The sequence below is a fragment of the Tympanuchus pallidicinctus genome, unplaced genomic scaffold (assembly GCF_026119805.1).
Source record: "Tympanuchus pallidicinctus isolate F22 unplaced genomic scaffold, pur_lepc_1.0 scaffold62, whole genome shotgun sequence".
Classification (NCBI taxonomy): Eukaryota; Metazoa; Chordata; class Aves; order Galliformes; family Phasianidae; genus Tympanuchus; species Tympanuchus pallidicinctus.
In genome coordinates, this window is record NW_026294783.1 from 117,270 (window position 1) to 144,164 (window position 26,895).

At 50.1% G+C, this 26,895-nt stretch overlaps 1 protein-coding gene and 1 long non-coding RNA gene across 34 annotated transcripts in view; one reads left to right on the forward strand and one right to left on the reverse strand.

The window, feature by feature from the left end:
* Window positions 1–26,895, forward strand: part of LOC128071941 (uncharacterized) — a 144,235-nt gene that overhangs the window by 34,121 nt on the left and 83,219 nt on the right. The window lies entirely within an intron of this gene.
* The window catches only part of SCRIB (scribble planar cell polarity protein), a 94,743-nt gene that overhangs the window by 25,271 nt on the left and 42,577 nt on the right, over window positions 1–26,895 (reverse strand). For 17 of the 32 annotated variants that reach the window (XM_052665161.1, XM_052665153.1, XM_052665169.1 and 14 more), the window contains 11 exons: window positions 25,239–25,553; window positions 24,712–24,792; window positions 19,961–20,218; window positions 19,619–19,729; window positions 16,620–16,796; window positions 15,572–15,688; window positions 10,848–11,036; window positions 10,040–10,159; window positions 9,737–9,793; window positions 7,671–7,727; window positions 6,822–6,905 (listed from right to left, as the gene is read on the reverse strand). In XM_052665161.1, the coding sequence (XP_052521121.1) occupies window positions 6,822–6,905; window positions 7,671–7,727; window positions 9,737–9,793; window positions 10,040–10,159; window positions 10,848–11,036; window positions 15,572–15,688; window positions 16,620–16,796; window positions 19,619–19,729; window positions 19,961–20,218; window positions 24,712–24,792; window positions 25,239–25,553 (1,566 nt within the window). Of the gene's footprint in view, window positions 1–263; window positions 2,050–6,821; window positions 6,906–7,670; window positions 7,728–9,736; window positions 9,794–10,039; window positions 10,160–10,847; window positions 11,037–15,571; window positions 15,689–16,619; window positions 16,797–19,618; window positions 19,730–19,960; window positions 20,219–24,711; window positions 24,793–25,238; window positions 25,554–26,895 lie in introns of those variants that run through there. The other 15 variants (XM_052665177.1, XM_052665175.1, XM_052665174.1 and 12 more) reach the window with 7 other exon arrangements.

The following is a 26,895-nucleotide window of genomic DNA, read 5'->3' on the forward strand; positions in this document are numbered from 1 at the left end:
CCCCAGCTTGAGAGAAACTTCATGTCTTGAAGCAACAAAAGCCACTCGTAACCAAAAGGAGACTCTTTCACAGCCACATCCATTGCAGCTGGCCTGCAGCTGCAGAGCAGGGCAGAGCACAGGAAGGACAAAGCTCTCACCCCTTCTGCAGAAACCCCCACAGCAGCATCACAAGGGCAGAGTCCCAATAGCTGTCGTGCTGGTTAAGGAACACCACTAAAAACCATTTCAGATGCCTAAAAGTGGAAATGGGTCCTTTGAGATTTCAACAGTTCTTGAAGCAAATCTCTGGGTTTTGCAATTATTATTGTTACTCATGCAGTAGTGAATCCTGTTAATGAAACTCGGGTCAGCTGTGGGCAACGGTATATATTTCCATATCCCAAGCCAGGGGATGGAACCTAAAGCTTACACTGGAGAAAATATCTGATCCTTCCTCTCACCACAGTGACAGCACACGGCAGTCTCAAACCCATCACTTCCATGGCACCACTGCAGTGCTCCCGCTCTGTTTGGCTCCGTCATCCTCTGCCCAAAGCCTCCACGTGCTGTTCATCCACCCACCGAGGAGGTTGCTGCTCTGCAAAGAACTCATCCTACAAAGAAAACCCTTCAGCTCCCTGGCCCACCTGACACAGCTCTGCTGCCAGCACACAGGAGAACAGATGATGGGGAGCAGTCTTTTTACGACAGCACTGTGGAATCAGATTAGCTTAAGCTAACTGTGACAGCCACCTCCTGACTGATGATCGCTGGATGTGGATGAATCCACCTTTTCTGGTCCACTAACTATAAATCTAGATATGTATCAATTCAAAGCACAAACTTTGACTTTTAATACACTGAGATGTTGCAGACGTTCTGTCAGATGCCTTGCTCTATTTTCAAATGCCTACACATGTGGAAAAGACAAACTGCCACCACAGAACTGGGCTACGACCACCTAAGACAACTACAGCTGGCTGATCAGCCTTGCTTCCTCCCACTGCTGTATCTGTGGCAGGAGGGTGCTGTCTGCATGCGGTTCTTCGGCTTCTCTTGCTGTCAGATCCCCAAAAAGGCCAAGATGAAGAGGAGAGCAGTGCTCACCCGCAACACCTTTGGGCTGAGTCCTCCCGGCAATGTTGTGGGTTACAGGAACTTAAATACAAGCAGATTTCCCACAGCAAGAAGGGATGTTCTCTCCTGAAATCTAGAAGTCTGATACACTGCAAGCAGTCCTTCAAGGAACAGCACGCCCTTGTGCTGGAAGTTAGCTACCTCAGCTACACTCTTTGCTTGCAGAGAGCTCTAACCACGTCCGAGCTCGCTGAAGCCCACAGACACACGTGACGCCATCTCCCCGCAGCTCTCTGCTCCCCCAGAACACTGGAACACAGGAACACTGCTGCTCCTGCAGGCTGCCCATGACGAGAGGAGGTCCTCCCCAGCCCCACGTCTCGGCCTCCTGGCGGAGGGCGCATGCACAGCCGGTATGTTAGTGCTGGAGGACGACCACAGTCAGACAGCACACACACATCACGTGCGTTAGGTGGGAGCAGCCCAGGCCTCGTGCTGCCTTTGCACGCCCCGTGGTTTAGTAGGAGCTGCGTGGCTCCTGTGTGACCGCATGCTGCACGCCGTAAGAGCGCTTGCCTTGGAGTAAAGGTTGGTCTTCAGCACTCCCTCCCTGCCATAGCCCAGCGGGGGGCCCCCCAGGCAGGCCTTGCCCGCCGCCTTCCCCCTCCGGTTGGCCACCACGAAGGGGTTCTCGCTGAAGAGGATGGGCTGGGAGTCGATCATGCACTCTTGCTCTGGTGCCTCTGGCTCCCGGGGAGGGGAGCAATGGTTGGCATCCCGTTCGTCTACAGGGGGCTTTTCTGCCCCGCACGTGCGCCGGCAGGGCGACGCGGGGTCCTGGGGAGGGCCAGGCTCACATCTGGTGGTCAGGGATGCTGCTGCTGCTGCTGCTGCTGCTGGGGAGCAGTCCTGGCTGTCCTGTGCCACCGGCAAGGACAGCATAGTGCGGTCAGTCCCCGTGCCGGAGGTGGCCCTATCACAATGAACGGGCTGTGAGGAAACAGAAGTGTCAGAAAGACATGAAGAGAGCAGGGAAAAGGAGAGGAAGAGAAAACACAGAGCTGGAGGACAGGGGAGAGAGGAACTCCAGTAGTAATGCCCACAGCACCATTCCACCTTCTACTCCATCGCCAGTCCTGTGAGCCCTAGTGCTACTTCTAAGAAAGGACCTTGCTGTCACACACGATACACACACTGAGTTATCAGCAGGCTCACGCACACTCCCTGCATTTTTCCAGCTCTCATTTACACTCCTATTTGCATTTCAGCAACTCTGCTGCTCTCCAACAAAAGCAACTCCAAGAGCAGCACATGGCTTCCCCCTCCCGCAGCATTCTCAGCTCCACCACCACACACACTGCCAAACACCATCTGTCTCACCCCAGCTTACTTCCACGTACCCCCAGCACACACAATAACATAAATCTCTCCTCTTGCTCCACTGAGCTCCCACACAGTCACGCCACATCCCTGTTCTCCATGCAGATCCGTCCCATCTGCACGCACACGCTCGCTGTTCTGCGGGCCCATTTCATCGCTACGCACTCGCGCAGCAGTAACGGCTAAGCAGGGGGTAACAGCACAGATCCCTTCACACGCTCTTTCTGCACGGAACCCATCCCAGACGAAGCACTGACCTTTTCTCCTTTAGTACCATAAAAGAGTGTTTGTTACCCCACCGAAGCCTTCAGCAGTGAAGTGGGGATAATGGGAGAACAATGCTGCAGCCTCCTCCTCCCAGCTGCCGGCGGCGCAGCAGAAAGACCCTTTCAGCTCAGAGCACATTCCCCAGTTCCTGTGTCACGGCAGCGCTCACCAAAATAGCTCTGGTGGCCGGGTGGGCTGCTGGCTTACAATGGCAGCTGAGAGGCTCAGGAATTCCTGCTGCCCTCCCCCAGCCCTCACCCCCACCCCAACCCAACGCAGCGGATGGCAGAGCTGCTGCTCAGATCCTATTTCTACAGACACTGAAGTCTGTGTACCCCCAGAAATTTTGCTATTGTACTGTATCCCTTCCCAATGCAAAAGGCTCCTATCAAAAAAATCCCCCTCCTCCCCACTTTCTTTTCCCAAGAGTACCATAAGGTATCCTAATACAAACTTACATTAGGCTAAAAGTGCTTTCAGGAATGTTGCCCATTTGTGGATGCACTCATTAGAAGAATGACAGCAGTCCTCCAGCATGAGGTGGGTTTGCCACCCAGCAGCCGTGTCACCCTGACACTGCTTTTCCTTGCCAAGCAGACAGCAGAGATTATCACTCATTCCAAGTGATGCTACAGCACCAAAGCTCACTTTGCTCACGCAGACGGTAAAAAAGTAAATGCTGCTTTTAGGGCACTGTGGAGATGGGCATCTGCCCAAGGCTGCACAAGGGCTGATGGAGCTCAAAGTCCCGTTCTGATGATGGACGTGACTGGAGCTGAGCTTCACCCACTCCTCGCATTCATCTCCATCACTACTGCATGCGTCCCGGTGCAGGATGCCCTGCTCCATCAGCTCCGCATGGATTATTTTTATCAGACGAGCAACAATTTCTATTTTGGGGAGTCAACAATTCTGGCAATGCAGTGTGCTTTTCCCAGCCTTGCTCTGTCACTCTACACTCCAGCACAGAGAACAGGAATATTTCACTTTGCGCTCTCTGAGCAAATACAGAAGAAATGCATTTGCAGTTTTGACCCATCGCTTTGCCTCAGATGCTAACACAAATCTAATCTGAAAATGAACTCGTGTAACAGTGAGAGAACTAGAGGGAATGGCTTCAAGCTGTGCCAGGGGAGATTCAGGCTGGATGGTAGGAAATACTGCTTTTCTGAAAGAGTGGCCAGGCACTGCAATGGGCTGCCCAGGGAGTGATGGAGTCACCGACCTGGAGGTGTTCAAGGGACGTTTGGATTTTGTGTAGAGGGACGTGGTTTAGTGAGAACTATTGGTGATGGGGGGATGGTTGGACTGGGTGATCTGGAAGGTCTGTTCAACCTTGGTGATTCTGTGATCAGCTATAGAGAGAGAACCAATGGCCAGGAATTGAAAGCTTCAGACTGGAAAGCACAGATTAATTAACCAACAGTGGTGACCCGTTACTGACGGATGTAAAGTCATCTTCTTTTCTATGGTCCAGAAAGCAAAACGAGACTTTAAGTGTTTTGCTGTGGCTTGGCACAGTCATTCATGGGTACAGTTTCCAAGCCTATAATATCCAGAAAAATGATAGACTATAACACAGCACCTTTGCTACTGTGATGGCGTTATCCTGACTTCTGAATGCAGTACTGCAAACACTGCAATGCTGAGAAGCTGCCACTGCAGAGGGCATCACTGAGAGGAGCCTTTCATGCAGCCTTCCACAAAAGCTCTTCAGCTGCACAAACTGCACAAACACAGTTTTGCACGGCAAAAGCCTTCAGGACTCCTACTTACAGAACAACCAGCTCAGCACTACAGATCAATCCAAGACAGACAAACATCTGCCCCTTCTCTGGACACTGCTCTTGGGGCATCCCTGTGAGAAATTCCACTGCAACCTACAGCAGTCATGACAGAGATTGACCCTTATCGTACATCCTTCTGCTCAGCAGTGTGGAGAGTGGCTCTGCATGGCCTTGAAAGGCGTTGCACAGCAGCTGAAGATATGCAAGACAGCTCAGAGGAGAAAGTGCTTGGTGTGAGAGCTGCCAAAGCACAGACAGAAACAGGGTAATACTGTGGGAATGGGGCAATAGCATCAGCCATCTTAATTCAGGCATGGTGTTTGCAGAGAGACAACCTGCTGATTGAGTCAAGAACGGTTTGGGTTGGAGGGGTCCTTAAAGATCACCTGCTGATTGAGTCAAGAACGGTTTGGGTTGGAGGGGTCCTTAAAGATCACCTGCTGATTGAGTCAAGAATGGTTTGGGTTGGAGGGGTCCTTAAAGATCACCTGCTGATTGAGACAAGAATGGTTTGGGTTGGAGGGGTCCTTAAAGATCACCTGCTGATTGAGTCAAGAACGGTTTGGGTTGGAGGGGTCCTTAAAGATCACCTGCTGATTGAGTCAAGAATGGTTTGGGTTGGAGGGGTCCTTAAAGATCATCCACTTCCAACCCTCGTGCACCAGACCAGCCTGCCCAGGGCACCCCCAAACGTGGGCCACTCACACTTCTCTGGTCAGTCTGTGCCAGGGCCTCATCACTTCCACTGTGAAGATATTTGTCCTTATATCCAATCTAAACCTGCCTTCTTTTATTATCCCTTGCCCTATCACTGCACACCCACGTACAAAATGCCTCTCCAGCTTCCTGTAGGCCCTTTTGGGTACTGAAAGGCTGCTATAAGAGAATCCCGACGCTCAGCCTCTCTTCTCTGGAAAGGTGCTCCAGCCCTATGAGCTGCATGCTTTTCTGCTGGTTGGACTGCTTGAATCTTCCAGGCTGTCACCACATGGGCTGGCTGCAGCCAGAACCTTGCTGTCATTGGGAGCTCATATCTCACAATCAAAGCAGGTGGGATTTTTTCAAGCAGAGCAAAGGTAGGGCTGAGCAAAAGACAGTTGGGAGAAGATAAATGTGCACTAATTGGCCCTTCCCCTGAGATGGGACATTTATAGATGCTGCCCCACACGCAGCATTCCAGTGCTCTGCTGCACATTCCAGAGCCAGGCGCTCCCAGGCTCAGCCATAGGCTCCCAAATGCTGCTCAGCTCTTGGGCTGCTCACAAAGGAACAGCTGCTTGCATGGGGTTGGCTCTCCCCTCGCTTCCAGCTACTCAGTTAAATGAAGAGATGCTGGAAATACTTCAGATGTTCTCCTGATGAAACAATTTTTTGTGGACAGCCAGGAGAGCAAAGGCAAAGCTTGGGAGGATGGGGAACAAAATAAGACAGAACTGGTGACAGTCATGAGATGATACACAAATATGAGAGAAGAGCTGTCTCAATGGAATGAAACGGAGATGGGTAGAAGAGATGATCTGAAACAATGGGAGAACAAAGAGATATTCTGTCTCAACATCAGCAAAGGGTTGGTCCTTCCTGTAACAGCAGGAAAGGAACTGGGGATAAGCCTGAGGATGAGAAGCTCTAAGGGAGCAGGCAGCAACTCAGCAGAACAGGCGTGATGCAGGGGGGACAAAGAAAACAGAGATGGAGATGTGACATTTTAAACAACCCAGGAAAGACGGATAGCTCTGTAATCTGTGACATTTGTGGAATCTGGATTTTCTCTTTGCTGAGTTTCCACCATGTATCAGAGATGGCAACACAGGAGGGCAGAGGGGCAGCAGTAGTGCCAAAGGCACTACTGTTATCTCTACTAGGTGGGATATGCAATCACTTCTGCTTCCCCTTTTGCAGTCCTAGATGGATCCTAACCTTGCTTTCTCTGCACTCCTTGCTTTCTCTGCACACAGCATTGGTATCTTCTGTGCCTGGCATCATCTTCCCCTCCTGCTTCTGCAGCTTTCAGTACTTGCTTATTTCCCCACCAAAGCCCCCACACTCCATTCACGTGTATTCTTCCCTCCTGCTGGGCTTGCTTTCTGCCTTGTTCACATCATCTCCTGCACCAAAGCAACCACAGAAGCCACTTCCCTTTCCACAATGGGAAGCAACTTGGCTTTCTGCTCTCACCATTTTCTCCTTCTAAATCTTTCCGCTGCAGCTCCTCCTGTTTCAGACACCTGAAGCCCACTGCAGTTCTGCAGAGCACCGCTACCATCACATAAAGGCAGAGGAGAGGGCAGGAAAGGGAGCAGGGATGTGCGCTCAGCACCCATCACTTACAGTGCGATTGACTCTCTGTGAGCCACTGCTGGGCAAAGCAGCCAGGGTCCGATAGTCCATTCGCAAAGGTTCACTCGTGACATTCTGGAGAGGGGGAAGGGGGGAAGCAAAAAACAAAACAGAAACACCAGGAAGAGATCAGGCCAGAATTCAGCTACATCAATCGCACAGAGCAATTCAAAGGAAACCATCCTTAGTCACAGCCAAGGCTTTGTCTCCAAACGCTGCAGGAAGCTCCCACTGCTGGGATGTGAACCTGGGACTGCTCCAAACGCAGCCACAGGGAAAAGTGACAGCAATACTGCAGGGAACAGCCACACTGGGATGCTGGTCCTCACCATTTCTCCTGTGCAATGCACATATCCACTCTCTTACAGAAAGAGAAAAGAATACTAAACATATGTAACCAGTTTTCACCAAATCCAGAAAGATTTTACGGTCCGGAGCTGGCAATACAGGAGTTGGACTCAATGACCCTTACGGGTGCCTTCCAACTCGGCATGTTCCATGATTCTACGTTTAACAAAGTCAATCTGCAATTCCTCTGTGGTATCTATTTTCAGTATTAACTCACACTGTTTGCATAATTGTGCCTGATATCACTTCCTATTTTAATTTGCTTTCATATTTTAGTCACTGTTTTTCGCTCTTCCTCAACCACGTTAAAGAGTTGCCAATTTCTGCTATCTCCTCATACGCTGAAGCTGTGCTTTTCGCAGGGTACAGGGGTGTGAGGAGAACACATGCAGAGGGCAGTGAGTGCTTCTACTTTTCGGGGGCTCCTCCAGCCCTTAGGCTGAGCTCTGCCTCTGCTCTCCATCTCTCCATCCCTCCCACCACGCTCCTCACCTCTGCCGCCTCCTCAAGCTGCCGCGTGGCCGCCTCCCGCTCCCTACGCATCCACTCCTTCCATGCCACAGGACAGAGCCAGACCAGCATCCAAGCAGTGCAGGCAAAGAGAGAGGGAAAGAGGTCAGCTGCATGCTGGGCAATCATTCCAGAGGGAGAACAGAGGGGTATGGAGGGGGCTGGTGTCAGGATGAGGTGAGCAGAAATCAGCACGTGAGCTTGGCCCAGGGAAGGAGAAGCTGGCATTGTGCTGGGCACTGCCAGCAAAGTGATGGCAACAGCCATCCCATACAAGTAAAGACAGGGGGTCACCAGGGGAGGGAAGAGGGCAGGTGGCTCTGAGATCCTCAGCGGGGCAACTCCTAGGGAGAGGAAGTGGAGCTGAACCCTATGCAGCGTCACTGAGGGATGGGAACAGGCTGCTTATAGCTACAAGAGGGATCCTGGCAGAGCACAGAGTGGGGAAGCTGCAAGGGCACAGAGAAACAAATCTACAGAGCACGAGCTGGTGGTCGTCGAGGAAAAAGTCCTAAAAAATCACATGCTTGTTAGTAGCATCACAGCCACAAAGCTACAGAGATGGCAATTGTACAGAGGGCTTAAAGCCAGTGGCTGAGCACAGAGTGTCATGAAAGTGGCCAGTAACCAAACTCACTGCAGCTTCAGAGCTGCAGAAGGAAAGAAATAACACCCACTGCTTGATTTCAAGAGGAATTACATCTGTTCATTTATATTCTGTGACTTTTTGCCCACAGCCTCTGCAGCAGAGTGGGGGCTGTGGACAAAAGGAGCATAATTGCTCTGCTCTATGGCACATTTCAGCCCTTCTGACTGCTTCTCTCCATCAGCAGCCCCCAGAGGGTCCTGAGGGCACAAGGCTGATGGATGGGACGCAGCTGAGGAACAGACAGAGCAGAGAGTTCTGATCAGCACCCGGCCATCCTGTGCATTACCACCAGTGCCCAATATCACACTCCCAATCTCCAGACAGTGATGAGCCACACGAGAAGACGCCAGCGCTCCAGAAAACTGCCGGACCCAAAGGGATATTCAGGGATATTTAAGCTGAAGTGTATGTTGGTGCTGGGTATGTATGCTTTGGGTAAGTATCATCTGCAAAACTGGAGGTCATAAAGTGAAAAGTAACAGGAGCTCCAGGCAGTGCTGATGGAGCTGGGCAACACCAGAAGTCCATCCCTGCAACATCTGAGCCAAAGCTCTGCGGTAAGGTTACAGAAACAACTGGCAGCAGAGCTGAGACAGAGGAACGTGCCAAGGATCGGCCCATGGAGATCTGGAGCCACTGATATTGCTCCTAGAATCTGAATGATCAAAGAACCAAACTTGGAAGACGTATGCAGAGTGCAACGGTGGTTCCTGAAAACTCGTTCAGCTCAGGGACTGAACAACAGAGAGAACCCAGCAAGATAAATAGATCTAAACTGGAAACCTGAAGAAATGCAAAATGTACACAAACTTATTTGCCAGGAGAGCAGATTGACAACGCACAGTGCTAAAAAATTCAATTTTTCCCTCATTTTCCAACAGGATCTGACTGAATAAATTGCAGTTTTAACAGAACTGGAAAATCCAATCCCCTCAGGGACAAAGTTCTCGTGCCCAGCCAGAACAACAGCCATGGAAACTGAGGAGCACAAACTCCTGACTGATGAACGGGGCTGATTCCTCAACCTTTGAGCTGTGTGTTCTCATCTCCGCTCATGAAAGCTGTCAGATCATGGAGAGAAGTGATGAAACGTGGGGCTCCCAAGCCAATGGGCCATTTTCCTCAAAGCTGCAGCTTTAAGAAAACCTTGGCCAGAAAGTCCCAGCGGTAACAAACTGCACAAATAACAGGTAAGTACCACCAAAGAGGCACACAGGAAGGTACGCCAAAGCCAAAAAGCAACTACAGTAACTGAGAGGTGCACTATGGAGAGACGAGGCCCGCAGCCCCCACAGAGACCACAGTCGAGTAGAGGCGATCTGTGCCATTTTCCTCAGGGCCTGCAGCCTGGGCAGAACTGCTGTCAAGAACAAACTCCACCACACGAAACATCTCTCACCACTTTCTCCATTTCTTCTCTCTCCCACTGAGTCGCTTCTCTCACCATTTCCATCTCCTAGGAGAGACCAAAGTTAGAGCCACTTCACCCCGTGCTCTCTCCCTGCGTGGAGGATGGCAACCTCGGGAAGAAGCCAGACCACGTCTCAGCCTCGTGCTGGTCCATGTGCTGGGAGCTGCTGATCCCACAAACATGAAGTCCGCTACTTGTTATGCTGCAGGTCCCACACACCAAGGGAAATACTTGAGATTTAACAAGTATTCCATTCCTCACCACTCTCCCAGCCAAAGCCAGAACACCCACCTTCTGCAGCACCTCCAGCTCCTCAGGGCTGAGATCCCGGTCAATAGATGAGATACTTTCCAGGCTATTCTTGCGTCCAATACCAGCAGCAAAAGGGTTTGCAATAATTCCCGGAGACATCTACGAAGCAAAACCACAATAAAACATGGCAGAAGCCCATAGTATACCATACAAGATTCCACACCCTGGGCTACCAGATATAGAGCACCAAGATGCTCCTGGACAAGACAGAACTGCTTCACAACTCAAAACCTTGTTGCAACTGTCAATTACAAAAAGAAACTGAGGGCTAGGGAAGAGGAGTTTCAATTAAAACAGGTACAGAAAGGGCATAAGATTACCATGGACTGAGTATATGTTCTAGCAAAGGATAAATAAAGGCTTTCTAAGCCTCAGTAAAAGAAAACTTAGAAGGCATGGGGCTACCGTGGGTGTTTCCCTGAGTGAAAGGTGAACACCAACGGATAGAAAGAAAATTTACTTTAAATATAACGTCAATACAAGAAAAAATGACTAAAAGAACACTGCAGAAAATTTGTTTGAAACCCACATTTCTATGCAGCACAGTGATATGGTGAAAACAGCTCTGCAATCAGCAGAAGATATCAGCCTTGCGAAGCTACTGTTTTATGAACTGGCAATCACCTCTAGTTCATAAAGAGAGAAAACTTTGGAATCTGACACCTCAAAAAAACCCAACCAACGAACAGACAGAAAAATCTACTGCAAAAGGCTGGAAAATGTGCAGAAATAAGTGGGCTCCTTATTTCCTTGGTCTCCGCGGGGCTCCTCGCGCCTCCCTTCTCACCTCAATGGCAGCTGCAGCCTTGGGATCGAAGCCATCGCACACCAGCACCAGCAGAGCATCGCCCACACTTCGGAGTATCTGCACTGCTTCTGTGTGCGTCATCCCCAGCAAACTCTGATGGTTCACCTCCAGGATCCGCATCCCCACCTTGAGACGGCCGTCCCGCGCTGCGGCCCCAGAGGAGCTCACCTGTAATCCATGGTGGAATGGTGGCTTTACTCAAGGAGCAAAGAGAAGGTCGGGGAGCACGAGGACCACATCAGGGAGAAGGAGTACAAAAGGGACACGGGAAAAAGGCTGAGGCTACACGTCAGGGAAAGAGATTGAAAGTACACAGACACATTGACAGAGAGAGCAAAAAAGGGAAGAATTTGTGTGTTTCAATAGAGGAGAAGTGTACAAGAAGCCCATTCTGAGAGACGAAAAGAATCTGTATTTGAAATATCTTGTTCCAAGGGAACAAACTATTTGTTTGTCGATGAAGCAGGTGAGAAAGAAACCTCACGCATCTATGATTTACCCTCAGAGCAAGGAAATTCCATTTTTTGTTGCTGTTCTCGGGAGAGAGATGGAAAAACGCAAGCATGGGGCTAAGTTTTCTGGATAAAGATAAATGAGACTTTTCACTTCTTTGTGGAAGACAAAGGCATAACAAATCAGAGAATCATAGAATCATGAAGGCTGGAAAAGACCTCTGAGATCACCAAGCTGAGCCACAACGCGTCCCCACCATTCCCACTGACCACGGCCCTCACTGCCACATCTCCACGGCTCTCGAAAACCTTCATGGTCAGCAACTCCACCTCTTCCTAGTGCAGCCCGTTCTGATGCTTGACTGCTCTTCCTGAGAAGAAATTGCTCCTAACATCCAACCTGAGATTATGAACTTTCCCTCCTCTTTCTCTGAGAGGCACCACGTGTAATTGCTGGTTCTTTTCCCAGCAAATGACAAGAACTTATCCCTGCCTCACGTAACCAACGCCATCAGGGGAAGCAACTTCACATCACATACTGGTAAGGCACAGAAAATGCCAGAGTTTGTCTTAAAAAGTGCAAATATCAGTGTGTGTTTGAGGAGAAAATGAAAGTGCGTGCTTTGTCACCAGAACAAAGAAAGTAAAGTTAAGGGAAGGTTATTAATGTTTTCCTCTTTAGGACAAGGAAAAGAGACTGCAGGATTTGCTGTGGGCACAATGTGGAAAGGAGGAAAACAAAGTATGATGTCTGGTATAGGAGAAATATGCAAGCTGGGAAAGTGAAAAAGAAACTGAATGGTGGATTTAGGAGAAGACGCTGTGCAGAAACAGAGGATTCAACTGAAAGGAACAGAAACAGTTGGGGAAAGGAACAGAACCCTAAATGGCCCTTACTTCTAATGGGAAACCAAAACCTTGTAACAAAACGGGATGCACGCATGGCCAAGCTCAAATGAAGGTCTTGGTACACTGGCTGTACAAGCAGATGTCGCTGGGAACACGAGTCAAATAATGGCTTTAATTCAACTGCCCAGACTCAAACCAAAGAACCAACATGAATTACGAGCAGCGCTACATAAAGGCTTTGCAAAAAGAGCATGGAAACGCGGGGATCTTCTGCACAGCCTGCAGATTGATGCCAAGAGGATAAGGAGAGCAGAGGGGCACCAGAGGGGTGGGGGAAATGCAAGGGCGTGCAGGGCTGGTTGTCAGAGCAGCAGGGAGGCACAGAGAGCATGAGAAGATCTCTGAGGTCCTTTCCAGCCTTAATGATTCTATTCTATGACAAAGACAATGCAGAGAACTCAGTGATGGGGGGACGAGGGGGGAAGAAAAACCAACCAGCAAAGGAGGAGCATCTATTTGGTTCATTATTTTATGAAAGTACTTGGGAAAAGAGAAGGGAATGCTGCACGTGATCTTTTTGTAGGTTTTTGGGAGGGAAAATAGGCATGCATTCATGATGATAGGATTCTATGATTCTGTGATTCTATGCATGCATACAATTTCCTACAGGGAGGAAAACAGGAAAATGCGTGAATGGAACGTGCAAGTATAGAAGGTGACACATGAAGCTAAATGGAACACGACCAAACTCTCCCATTTTCTTTCCCAGGGAGAGCAAATGCACAAGCATGGCAGTAAAACATGCCGAAATAATGGGAGGAAGAGGAGCACATGGAAAAGTATATGCTATATTGCTAACAGTATATGCTATAATGCTAACAGTCATCTGTGTTACTCTTATCTCACCAGGGGAGACCATGCTATTCCCATTGCAACAGACCATGAACCTCAAACTGTGGATATATTTAAGGCTTCTGATTGTATTCAACTCGTAACACTTCAGTAGTAAGGTTTTAACAAAGAAGAGCCACACTCCATAAAAAAATATATGATAATGAAGGGACTCAACAAAAACAACAATTAAGGGAGACTGAGAAGAAAGAATGTAGTAATCAGGCACCCGAAAAAGAGGAAAGAGAAGAAAAACAACGCTCCATCTCTCAGCTAGCAGAGATAGAGAGGCAGAATAAGCCAAGCAGGAAAAGCACACTGGGTTGGGGAGCTGAGAGTGAAGCTGAAATGACACAGTCAAGGCAGCTGTGATCAGTGCCCTCTGCTCCTTTCCCCTGGCAGCACAACTGACGATGAAGTCAGCATCCACAGCACCTAAGTGGCTGCTAACACACAGCCCTGCCTCCTCCCCTCACCCCCTCTCTGCCCAGGCTGTGGGGACCCCCACTGTCAGGGTGCCAAGGGGCAGAGATGCTCCCAGGACCCAAGGGCTGGGTCACTACGAGGGGATGGAGAGCAGCCACCGACAGCACTGACAGGTGGGTTAAACCCCTCAGCAGCGTCAATTCCTGCAGGCTGGCTGTCAGGAGATCACAGAATCGTTCATGTTGAAACAGACCTCGAAGATCACCACGTCTGACCCCAAGCCACCCCACGATGCCCATTAAGCCACGTCCCTCAGCGCCACATCTCCATGGATCTTGAACACCTCCGGGGATGGCGACTGCCCCACTGCCCTGTGCAGATGTGCCACTGCATCACCACTCCTTCAGAGAACAGATTGGTCCTAATATCCAACCTCAACCCCACCTGGTGCAACGTGAGGCCATCGCCTCTCATCCCATTGCTGTTTCCTGGGAGCAAAAGTCAACCTGCACCTCGCTCCAACCTCCTTTCAGGAGCTGGAGAGAACAGTGAGGTCTCCCCAAGTCTTCTCTCTTCCAGACTGAACCGTCCCATTCCATCGGTCCCCATAGCACTGTGCTCCAGACCCCTCACAGCTCCATTGCCCTTCTCTGGCCACACTCCTCGATGTCCTTGTATTGAGAGGCCCAAAACTGAACACAGCACTCGAGGTATAGTCTCACCAGTGCTGACATCCATATCCTGGAATAGGGAAACGTAACAGCGCTGGGAGCACTGCCTATAAAATCTAGCAGCATTAAACCCTCAGTGGGACTCAGAACAGAACTGTTGCTGGATTCCCCGTGGCCTGGGATGCATCAGCACAGTCTTGAGTCCTGAGTTGTGCCTCTCGTGTGGTTTTACCTAAAATCTGAGTGATGACTGTATCGCACGACTGATAGGAATATGTCCTGATCTACACAGGGTCCACCCAGATGACAGACGAGCCCGTGTAACTGAGACTTCTAATGATGCTGTGCAACTATAAGCCACACTAAGTGCTAGAAAAGGTGGTAACTAGTTATGCTGGCTGTTAAATCCTTGTTTAATTCGTAGCAAATCTCCAATTACAACCACAACCCCGTGGTCAGCCCTCAGACCGCCAAGGATCCCTAAAGATCTTGCCTTTCCTCTGCAGTGTGCCAGTACAGAAGCACAGAATCACTCAAGCTGGAAAGGATCACTACGACCACCACGTCCAAACCCCAACCCACCCCACCATGCCCACTAAAACAAGCTCCTGAGTGCCACATCTCCACAGTTCCTGAACACCTCCAGCGTTGGTGACTCCACCGCCTCCCTGGGCTCGTTACTGTGAGTGATTAACTGGCAGATATGAAGAGTCCACCAGTTAGCAAGGATTAAGACTTTAGAGCAAGGACAGTGTTTCTGCTCTTAGCATAGCAGCTAGAGAAGGAAACAGCGATATCAATATGAACATTCAAAGCAAGCAAGAGATGTGAAACTGCACTGTTCACCACCATGCTCTCTTGACTGATAGCAAAGAAGTTGCAACACTTTTTGATAAGGGTCGGAAAAGCATTAGCTTATACACAGCACTGCATTGGAAAGTGTGTGCTCCTGCCTGGGGAAAAGTGACATGACAAATCAGTATGCATACAAAGGAAAGGGAACACAGTGCATGGCACAGCAGGCACAGCAAGGAACTCATACTGCGTTCAGTGACAAAGGCAAATGCACCTCTGACTGGGCAGGTAAGCCACAAGCAACTGGGGTATCAACAGGAACTGAGGGGAAGAAGGAAAAAGCATAGGTTTGTGTAATGGAAAAAGGACCAAAACTCACATAGCAAAAAAAAAAAGGCAAACAAAGGAAATGAAAGAAGAAATGTTACAGCTGTTGTAAAGGAGGAAACATGAAAGGAAACACGTTCACGTGCTTCAGCGGATGGAGAAAACTAAAAGAGAATCAGTGTAGCCAGTGAAAAAAGGAGAGAGCACCAAACACAACAAATTCTCTCAGGGATCATCTTGCCTCCTAGCAGGACATGCACATCACCAAGGGGCAGAATTTGTGGGCTGGTACCTTAGAAATGAAGATGCCTTCGTCAGTAGGATCAAATGGATTTCCAGCATGACCTTTTGCTCCACCTCGGATGCTGATGCCCAGCTTTTCTCCTGGAGCCTTTTCAATGCATATTTCCTGAAAATACAGAAAGATCTCCTTGTTTCTGGCTTTAGATCAGACTGGAATTGTATAGGAAAAGCTTTTAAGGGATGGGCATATTCTAAAAATCCTGAAAGTGACCTGTCTTGGACGTTTCACACATTTGGCAGTTGATTCTCTTCTTTATATGGCTTTGTATTTCTGTTTACTTTCTATCTCTATTCATGAAACATGAGATCAATCAGTTCTGATCACAGTATCACCACTGGTACAGCAAGAGGCTCCCTACAGTCCTCAATTGGATATGAACTCACAGGACAGTAGATTCTGTGATCTATTTTAGCAGGGGGTTGGACTTGATGATCTCTTGAGATCCCTTCCAACCCCCGTGATTCTGTGACTCCACCACAAGACAACTGCAGAATAGTTTGGGTTGGAACAGACCTTAAAGATCATCCAATCCCCCCTGCTGTGGGCAGGGACACCTTCCCCTACATCAGGCTGCCCAGAATCCCATCCAACCTGGTCTTGAACGGCTCCAGGAATGGGGCACCCACCCAAGCTTCTCTGGGCAGCCTGTGGCCTCAGCACTCTCTGAGGAAAGAACTTCATATGTAATCAAGTCTCCCCTCTTTTGCTTTAAAGTCATCACCCCATGTCTTATCACTATCATCCACGATAGAGTCCCTCCCCGTTTTCCTGTAGGCCCCTTTTAGGTTGAGGATGTCTGCAATGAGGTCTTCCCAGAGCCTTCTCCTCCCCAGACCGAACAACCCCAACTCTCAGCCTCTCTTCACAGGAGAGGTGCTCCAGCTCTCCGACCATCTTCATGGCCTTCCTCAGCATCCAGAAAGTTCAGATAGAAGTTCAGTTGTACTGAAGACCCAGACCCCCAGCTAGATAAGAAACCGCCTTCAGAGCTGAGCTATCTGTGAAGAAGGAAGTGCAATCCCTGCTCAGAACCCACCTGCATGCCAGGCGGTGGTGGATCTCGCCTTACTAACACGCTCAGCTCCTGGGTGTTGGAGAGCAGAGCGTTCACGGCCTCCTGGTGCGTGGCATGGCGCAGGTCAATGCTGTTCACCTCCAGGATCCTGTCCCCTACCCGCAGCCCACTGCGAGACGCCAGCCCGCGGGGAATGACCTGCAGAAAACAGTTCGTGTTACAACCAGAGAAGGAAATCTGCCCTTGGAGGGGGGCTGACAAAGCCTGCGGCCGCTCCTGTGATCAACAGCAAGTGAGCGAGTGTTGCAGCTTCGGCGGCAGGGAGCTCAAGGGCCAATTTTTACGGCGTCTGAAGGCAATCCTCCAACGTCCTCTGAGGCCACTCTGACCTTCTCTCTGCAACTGAAGCTCCCCGAGAGGTAATAAATTCATCTGCGAAGAAGCAGCTCAGTGCACTGATGAGCTGATGACATTCAGTGAGCCTCCACAAACAGGAAAATTCCACCCTCGTCGTCCCTTATTACATGCCCAAGCATTGCTTGGAGAACTGCTCGTCGCCTGGATGACTGTTCATTATCTGAGTGACTGAACACTGCAGTTCATTCACTGTGATGCTTCAACAATTTTCAAAGCCACTGCTTTCTAGAAGAATTTAGAAGAAACACTGCAGAAGGGGAACCGGTCTACACTGTTTATTTCTAGATGCAAAACATCACTCTCAGTTACCCTGATGTGTATTTCTTTGAAGAGGAAAAAGTGATCAACATGGCTGTTTTCTACTCATTATAAATGACAATTCTAATATTTCCACATATCGTTTCTTGGTTGCAATTTTGGATTTGCTTCCACAACGTTGCTGAAGCTGAGTGTCAGGTCTGGTACAAATCCTTGTACAATCTGCCTGGACACCCTTCCAACTCACTGACACTCCATTGATGGCTCTGATGGCTACTGCTTGAAAACTGTCACCCCGTTTTCAGCCTGTTTAGGACGTTCTGCACCGTAATTACAAGGTCCTGACTTTCTGCAGCAATCAGTGTGTGTGTGCTGAGGCCTGGCTTCCCAGCAGATTGTTTGCTGATGGGAAGTAGAGAGTATTTTTTTTCCTTTTGCTTGTGTGCACAGCTATTGCTTTTCCTTCATTAAACTGCTTCTATCTCAAAAACTTGCAAGTTCTTTTCCATCTCACTTTCTTCCCCCCATCCTCTGTAGGACAGGGAGCAAAAGAGAAACTGTGCAGTACTGAGATGCTATCACCAGAAAGATCACAATAAATACCAAGCTACTTCATCCATAAAAAACAACGAACGAAGTAAGATTTGCTCTAAAATGCCATTGAGTGCGTTCTTATTTCTCATATTATTATTTGAACCTAATTCCTCTGTCAGTTTTCTGAGAGAGAAAGGTGATAAGGGACAACGAGTGTGGCTTCACCAAAGGCAGGTCCTGCCTGACCAACCTGGTGGCCTTCTGTGATGGCTTCACTGCCAGTGGACACGGGAAGATGGCTGTATTCCATCTGTCTGTAATTCAGTAAGGCCTCTGACACGGTGCTGAGCTACCAGGTGAAGAAGCTACAAAAGGAGAAGAATGCACTGCATGGTGTCAGGGAAAACAAACAGGACATCAACACGTCTTGCAGAGAGCTAAGCTAAGTCAGCAGTGTATCGTTGCAATAGCAGAGGGTACACACTGGGCTGGACTAGAAGGGAGTAAACTGTGAGTTGAGAGCAGTGATTATTCCCCACTAACCAGCACTTGCATCTGGGGTGTAAGAAAGACACTGGCAAACCCATCTGGGATGCCTTCCTGTGCAAGCTGCTCTGGGGAACTTCTAGAGGGGGTGGTTGGACTGGGCGAGCTTCCCTTCCAACCCCTATGGTTCTGGGACTCGTGACTGTCCAAAGGGAGAGAGGCAAGGGAAAAGAGATGGAACAAAGGAAACTAAGCGTTAGGAATACAACATTCTTTGTAATGGTAGCTGAACATTGGAACAGATGCCCAGAGAGAATGCAGCATCTCCATTGTTGTGGCACTCAGAACCTGACAAGGACCTCAGCGAGCTCCTCTGAGCTGGTTCTGAGATCAAATGGTTCCTTACAGGTTCCCTACAACTCAAATGATCCTCTTATCCCACATTTTAAGAAGGCCACAGTGGAGGCAGAGAAGGTTCAGAGAAAAGCAACTAAAAAAACAAGAGCATGAAGCAGCACCTTGCAAGGAGGAACAAAAGCCACAGCTCTTGATTTTGGGCAGAAAGCTGAAGAAGGATTGTGAAGGTGGTGAACAGCCCAAATACAGGACTCCTGATCACCAAATCAGCAGCGTAAGAATGGGACACTCAGAGAAACCACTGAGACATGGGCTAAGAGCAGATCTGAGTGTGCCTCCTCACTGATAGGTAAAGATGTTCTGGGACTTGCAGGCATGCAGGAGACAGGATCAGCACCTCCAAGGCAAGAGGGATGCATGGCTGCAGAGAGGACTGGGCAGGGGTATCTCCCCAGCATCTCTCATCTAACGAGTGTGGCTGGCTTTCATGGAGAAGGGCTGCAGTAAACGAGAGGCTTGTGCACTGATCCTGAATAAGATCTGCCAGTGTTACCACGGCACAGAGAGTGGGAGGTTGAAGGACACTGGCCTGGATGCAGGAGAATCTTCTGTTTTTCCTTACAGCTACATGTCCATCCCTGACACCTTTTGAGTAACGGCCAATGTCCTGGACTGCCTGCATCTTTCCAGCATTCACTAAAACAGAAGCTCAGCAATTTCAAAAGCTTACTCTCCCCAAACAGCGCAGCAGGAACGAACTCAGCAGGTTATTATTAAATCATTCAGATTTCTAAAACAGCAGAGATATATTTAATAGAAATCAACTCTTTACATATGCACACATTTCTCCTCCTCATCCCATTTGTTTTTTTTTAACCCTTATTACACTTTTCAGACTCTTGCATCAAAATCCTCCATCTTAACCCCAATAATGAAAACAGCTCAGGAATGTTCACTGCCAGGATTACCTTTGAAATGAAAACCCCTGGTTCATGAATCCCAAACGGGTGGCTCGAATGGTCGCTGCCTCCCACGATGCTGAGCCCCAGAGGACCACCTGCTTTTACGAGGTGAATTTCCTGGAAGGAACAAGAAGCAGAGTCACGGAGAGCGGAGAGTCCCCTTATGAATCAGGGATGCTCTGTGTGAGTGAGCACAAGACAAAGTCCCACAGGACAAGAGGGCCCCCCGTTGTTTCTCCATACCCCAGCAACCCACCCAGCCCTCATCACGCGACCACACTTTCGAACCAAGGGCGCTCAACACCACACACCTATTACCCAACACCATCCCCCATTCCGGTGGCTCACCTCGATGGGATACTGATCCTCCAGGCCTTTAGAGAGCTGGCTCCTCTGCAGCGAAGGCATCTCCTCTGCTGGGCTCTCCCCATGGCTGGGGGGTGGCGGTGGGGAGTGCATGCGCACCCACGGCGCGCCAGGCGCGTCTCCCTCGCCGGGCTGCTCTGCAGCCTCTCTCTCTACCAGCAGGACGATGGTGGGGGAGGATGCGGTAAGCAGCGCTACGGCCTGATCATGCCTGGCTTCTGTCATGTCTACCCCATTGATCTAGAACAACCCGCAAACTCAGCGTCAGACCGTCACCTGAGCACAAACACACACCCTGAGACCCACGCTGACGCCCTGCCCCTCTCAACGTCCGCTTCACAAAGCGCGGTGTGGCTCAGAACACTCCTTCCTGCCTTGCAAAGGGACCCGGGCAACTTCCCATTCCTGGCTGAGCACAATCCTCTCTGCAGACAGCTCACAGACCCCTCTCACCTTCCCTGCACACTTCCAAGCTCTAGCAGCACCAGCGATGCTCCAGAAAATGCCAAAGATCCATGGCGATGCACCATCTCCCGGATGCCACAAAGCTAGCTATTGCCACTTTAGCTATTGCTAAGACTGTTTGCATATTCATGACCAAGAGAATCCCTTCCACTCCTTTTTGGCTTTGTGCTCCAGCTTGCCTACTGGGTCAAAGGAAAAAAAGCCCAAATGGTGGCATTAGAGGAACGGGTCCAGCGACCTTAACAAGGGAAGAAGGCAAAGCAGCGATTCCCAGAAGTGATGTCACGGCACACCAATGCACCATGCCATCAGCTGCCTCTGTACTCGGGCATTTGCCCATATCAATCACTCTCCAAGCTTGGACAGAGGCGATGAAGAGCTGAAGGGCACAATCTGATGTGCAGTGGGACCTGCTGCGAGCTACTGGGCTGCTGCCTGCCCGCACTGGGCAACATGGTGGCACAATGATGGGAGGATGGCCCCTGTTTTAAGTCACAAAAAGTGTAGCACAAGTACAAAATCATTTGGAAGCACTGAGAATGAGATTCAATCAGTCAATAGCAGATGTCTGGCGGACAAAAGGAAAAGCAGAATTCTTTTTGACAAGAAAGCATACTGCAATACACTCTCCAGCCTTGCAACGGTATCAGTGAAAGATAGAAATGCTTTGGACAAAGAGGCACCTGCAATGCAGAGGGAAGCAGCAATGTCACTTACATAGCAATGGAAAGACTTCAACTATAGAACTGTGCACTATTGTCAATCTTCACACTAAAGAAGTAAGAACATCTAATACAAATTAACAACATGAACAGAATGCACGAAGAAAAGCTTGCAGGACAAGCAGAGGAACAGCCCTGCCTACAGAAAGAAGATATAAAGCAGCCTAACTAGAAGAGACCAGGAAAAATGTGACTATTTGCCATGAGAATACAAGGGACATTAAATTGAGAGGAGAGCTAAGCTAGAACACTGCCAAAGGGACCAAATGTGCCACGGAAACAATAATTTGACAAATGAAAAGGTTCTTAAATTCTGAAAACACTTTCCGAAATGAACAACAAAGACGTGAAAACAGCAGCTGCTCAACAATCACACAACAGTCACAGCAGCTGGATTGTGTAGCCTGATTCCTCACTATCTAACCCCCAGAATTATTATAACTACTAACAGTTTATGGGTAAAGTTGGTTGAAGAGGCTCTGAAGAGCTGTCTAAGAGCTCTGTCCAGAAGCTCCACCAACACGACCGCTACTCAGCCCACCTGCCCGTCCCATCCAAGCCAGCTGTGCTCCTCTGCCAATGCAACGGGGGTTCAAACCACAGCAGGGATTTTGTCACTCTCCCAGCAATGCTGCCCATCTCCTGACAGCCCCACACACAGCCAGGTGAGGCAGCTCCCAGTTGTGACGCAGATGGGAAACTCTCAGCCCTGCAGCCTTTGCTCTTACACTGAGACATCTGTCCCCAAAGTCCACCTTTGGCACCAACCACTGAGGACCAACAAGGAGGTGAAGATGTCAGCCTGCACGTTATCACACACAGGAAGGGGCTCCAGGAAGGAAGCAGCCAGGTAGTGGCTCGTCAGCACAGAAGACCAAGGCAATAAGCAGGAAAGAGAAACAACATGCAGATGCACAAACCTAATGAAGAGCAGATAAGAGACGAGACTCGGGGCGCTCACGGATGGATCATTAAACAAACTGCTCATCAGGTAACATTATGGCCTGATTTTTGGGAGGTTCTCTGTGATCTTCATGGATAACATCCCAACTGGGGATATTCTAAGGCCTGTTTTTCTTTTCTGATGATAGTGGTTGGACCACAGGCATACAGTGGTATTCCCCCGGATGCCAATGGATGAGGACACAAGATGTCCCTCACTCATAGCACCTCCCATCTAACAGCCCTTGGCAGAATTTTCGGCATCAATTGCTCATTAGGCTTCTCATGCACCATCTGGTGCCACTACTGCCCTCAGCCTCCCCCAGCTAAGGGCTCTTTGTTTAATCCCAGACCTATCCCCAAAAACTAGCTGCCCTTGGCCACTGCTCCCAGTCCTGAACCTCCCTGCTAGATCTGACGGTTGGACTTGGATGATCTTTGTGGTCTTTTCCAACCCTGATGATTCTATGATCTCAAACTATGTTCCAAGTCTCCGTTACCTCCCTGCCCCATGTCTTCCACCACCGAGGTGACTCTCAAGATGTCCATCACAAAACTGTGTCAGGTTCTGACTCTTAAGAGACACGAGAACACGGAGAAGGCTGGAGAGTTAGCGATCAGTCACTGGTGAGCTTTGTGGAGCGTTAACTTTGAAGACAGATCTAGGCTGGGCTCTTCAGTTCTTTTACAAAAAGCTCCTGAAGAAAACAAAGGGAGTTTTCCTGGCCCGTCTCTGCAGAGAAATCCAGGATGGTACAGAGCATAGGGGAAGACCATGAAGCTCTGTTGTATTTCTTTCCTCAAGAAAACAAGAAGTTCACTTTCAGCAAAGTGAAACAGAGGCATGACCAGGAGACCATGACTTTGGTGGCAGGCTTCTGCCTGCTGGACCTACAGACTGCCTCCCAACCAGAGCCCTCCTGCTCTCCCTGTAGGGAAACACAAGCAGCCTGCAGAACACATCTGGTTCATCACCATGTCCTGAAAAGTCTTCCAAAAACCAAACCAAACCAAAAAAAAAAAAAAAACAACAAAAAAAGAGCAATCACTGCTTCAGAAAATAGGGCAAATAGGCAAATAGGGACTTCTGTCACACAGACATGGTGTTGAGGTGAACAGGTATTCTCAGCATCCAGGGCAGCTGCATGGGCCTGACCTTGCTGCAGATTTGTCCAGAGATGGGGTAAAATTCACAGGGCTGCTCATGCATTTCTTAGAATGAGCAGAAACTCTCAAGGAACAAATATCACCAAAGAGAGATGAGGTCTCAGGATATGAGATCTCACATTTAGCAGCGCACTCCACAGGAAGGAAAGGCAGAAGAGCAGCTGCCACCAGGAGGAACGCCTGCTGGGGCTGCTGCAGTCACTTGCTGGAAGGTGCAGATGTTATACGAACTGTTTGATGTGAATGAAAATGCCCATAGACGTGACCATAAAGATGCAACAGGGTTTGACTTCTGACTCCACTCCGAAATATCACGATTCCTTCTTGCCACAGGCAAAGCCAACAAACACCATGCAATCATGCCTCTCAGTCATGCTTCCATGTCAGTGGAGCATCGAAAGAAGAGCAAAACGAAAATAATTTGGGCTATGGGGAGGGAATCTTCACCAGGAAGGGTAATAGCAGGACGAGGGGTAATGGCTTGGAATTAAAAAAGGGAGATTTAGATTAGACAATAGGAAATTCTTCACTATGTGGGTGGTGAGGCACTGGAGCAGGTTGTCCAGAGAATGTTAGATGTGCTCAAGGCCAGGCTGGATGGCTTGTATTCCTGCCCACAGCACAGGGGTTGGAACTGGGTGGTCGTCATGCCCCTTCCAACCCAAACCATTCCATGACTCCACAGTTCTGACTGACAACAACCAAGGTGGGTTGTGGAAGGAGAGAGGAGCACTAGAAGACAAGGAGAGATGTTGTAGCAGTTCAGGTCTCCTGGCAGGATACGACTGCCAGACCTAGGTCAAAGCTCCACTACAGCTTTGTGCCACAGCAAATACAACGCAGCCCCCAGCCTAGGGATAGAGCAGACAGAAGCCAGCACTGACAAGGCTGTATCAGTGTTTACCCACGCCAGCTCTGTGGTAACACGTGCTCTTACCACAACAGCTGGATCAGAAACCCACCACCAGCACCAGGAGGCAGGAGCTTTCACCTGGAGGCAGCATGCGAGCTCGGGAGGAAGGTCAGGAGGCTCAGCAGGCTCTCCCCAAAGGAGGGGAGCCAGTGACGCATTAGGCAGAAAGACTGAGGTTAGAGGCAGCAGTGAGATCTGCATCACAGCACAAACAGGAGGGGAGTTGGGGCCAGAGGTTGAAATGAAAGCAGGGGAAACACTCCATGTGCCCTGCCCGGCTCCATGTTGCCCTCCCTCTCCTTCAGGCAGCGCTGACAACTGCTGCCCTGCTCTCCACAGGGAGCAGCGCTGCCCCTTCACATCCCCTGCCTTTGAGGAGCTTAAAAAAAGGGCTCCACAATCTTGTATTAAAGACAGGAGAACAGCTGAGGCAGGGCAGGGAACTGTACTTGTGCCTGCTGCCCCAAGGGCAGAGTCAGCCCCTTCCCATTCCCTCCTGCTGTTCCCCAGCCACCCACACTCACCGAGATGACCCGGTCTCCTACGTGCAGGATCCCGTCCCGATGGGCTGCACCTCCCTCTGCAATCCGTGAGATGAAAATCCCCTGAAATGCAATCAGAAGGGTCAGAGACTCCGTGCCTCCCCAAGGCTTTGCTCCCCGACACCAGGCGGGTCTCAGCCCACTCCCACTGCAGAACCCCCCCCTGGCATTTTCCCTTCTTCCTCACTCCAGCAAACCCCGTTCTGCTTCCGGAGCCACCTGCAGGAAAGCCTTCATGTGGCCAAGAGCCCAGAACACATGTCAAGAGGACAGCAGCAGGATTAAATGTCACTGGCAGGGATTGCAAGCCTCGGCCCCACCTCCTTCTGAACTTCTCCCTTTCCCTGAGTTAAGAGCAGATTCTGTCTCTCTCAGCACTGCAGGACAGCCCCCGGGCCGTGCCTTGCTGCCTCTTGCCTGCAGTGACAAAAAGACCCCGTGCCGCCCGCTCAAGCAGTGCCAAAATGCAGAGATTGGAGCCCCTTTCCTCCCAAAGACCTGTCACTGACCGTGTCACCAGCCCGGTACGGCGTGGAGCCTTTGCCACCAGCAATGCTGAAGCCCAGACCCTTCTCGTTGCGCATCAAGCAGGTGGAGTATCTCTCCTTGGGAGGTGCCCCCTCGGGTCGCTCAGGGAAGCGGAGGCCACCCCTCCTCTCTCGAGGGCTGTAGTCATCCTCAGGGCGCAGCGGGGTGACGGTGATGGCGTTCTCCGGTTCCACCATCCGCTCCCTCAGGACCGTCATGGACACGGAGCTCCCCGAGCCACGCAGCGCTTCCACCGCCACGTGGTGCTCCGCGCAGTGCAGGGACACTCCGTTCACCTGGGGATGGAGAGAGCCAGGCACAACCCTGCCCTTCTTCCTGCACTGCTTCCACCAGCACGCACGGACTGCTCCGGCCTTCGCTGCTGCTGCCCAGCACAAGCACAGTTCATCCTCACACTGCAGCAGGCTCTGAGCGCTCTGATCTAGCTGTGGGTGCCCCTGTTTTCTGCAGTGGAGTTGAACCTGATGGCCTTTAAAGGTCCCTTCCAACTCACAGAATCACAGAACTGTAGGGGTTGGAAGGGACCTCCAGAGATCATGGAGTCCAACCCCCTGCCAAAGCAGGTTCCCTACAGCAGGTCGCACAGGTCGGCATCCAGGCAGGTCTGGAACATCTGCAGAGCAGGAGACTCCACCACCTCCCTGGGCAGCCTGTTCCAGTGCTCCGTCACCTCACTGTAAAGAAGTTCTTGCGCATGTTTGTGCACAACTTCCTATGCTGCAGTTTCCAGCCGTTTCCCCTTGTCCTGTCTCCATTCACCACTGAAAAGAGTCCGGCCTCGCCATGCTGCCCCCCACACCTCAGATATTTATAGACCTGGATCAGCTCCCCTCTCAGCCTTCTTTCCTCCATGCTGAACAGCCCCAGCTCACTCAGCCTTTCCTCATAGCAGAGATGCTCCAGGCCCTTCACCATCTCGGTGGCCCTCCGGTGGACTCTTCCCAAGAAATCCCTGTCTGTTTTGTACTGGGGAGCCCAGACTGGACGCCGTGCTCCAGATGAGGTCTTACCAGGGCAGAGTAGAGGGGGAGGATCACCTCCCTCGACCTGCTGGCCACGCTCTTTTTAATGCACCCCAGACTCATGACCATCCTACGAATCTGTGATTCCCTACAAAGCTCTGTGCTGTCACTCTGTCTCCCCTGGGACAGACGTCACCTGCTGCCCTTCAAGGAAGCTTCCCTCGTGCATGTGCTGCCTAAATCCTAATACAGTGGGTGAGCAACCGACCGATGAGTTGGGCCCAAAGAGGGGTGGTCAGTGGGGTTCCATCAGGCTGGTGGGGTTCTGCAGGGCTCTGTCTTGGGGCCCATTCTCTTTGAACTCCTCATCAGCGCCTTGAATACAGGACTTGAAGGAATTGGACTCAACAATCCTTACAGATCCCTTCAACTCAGGATATTCTACAATTCTATGGTCCCAAATCTAATTCAAATCTAATCTCTCCTACTTCAGGGCATTTAAGATCCTTTATCCCATCACGGCCTTTATTAGTGAGCAACACTATCCTTATTCTAGAGTGGAAGAGATACTCCATCCCACTCAATCCCAATGAGAACAGAACTGCTGCAAGTGACTCGCAGACGTAACAGTATTTTAGAAAGTTGAGAGGGTACC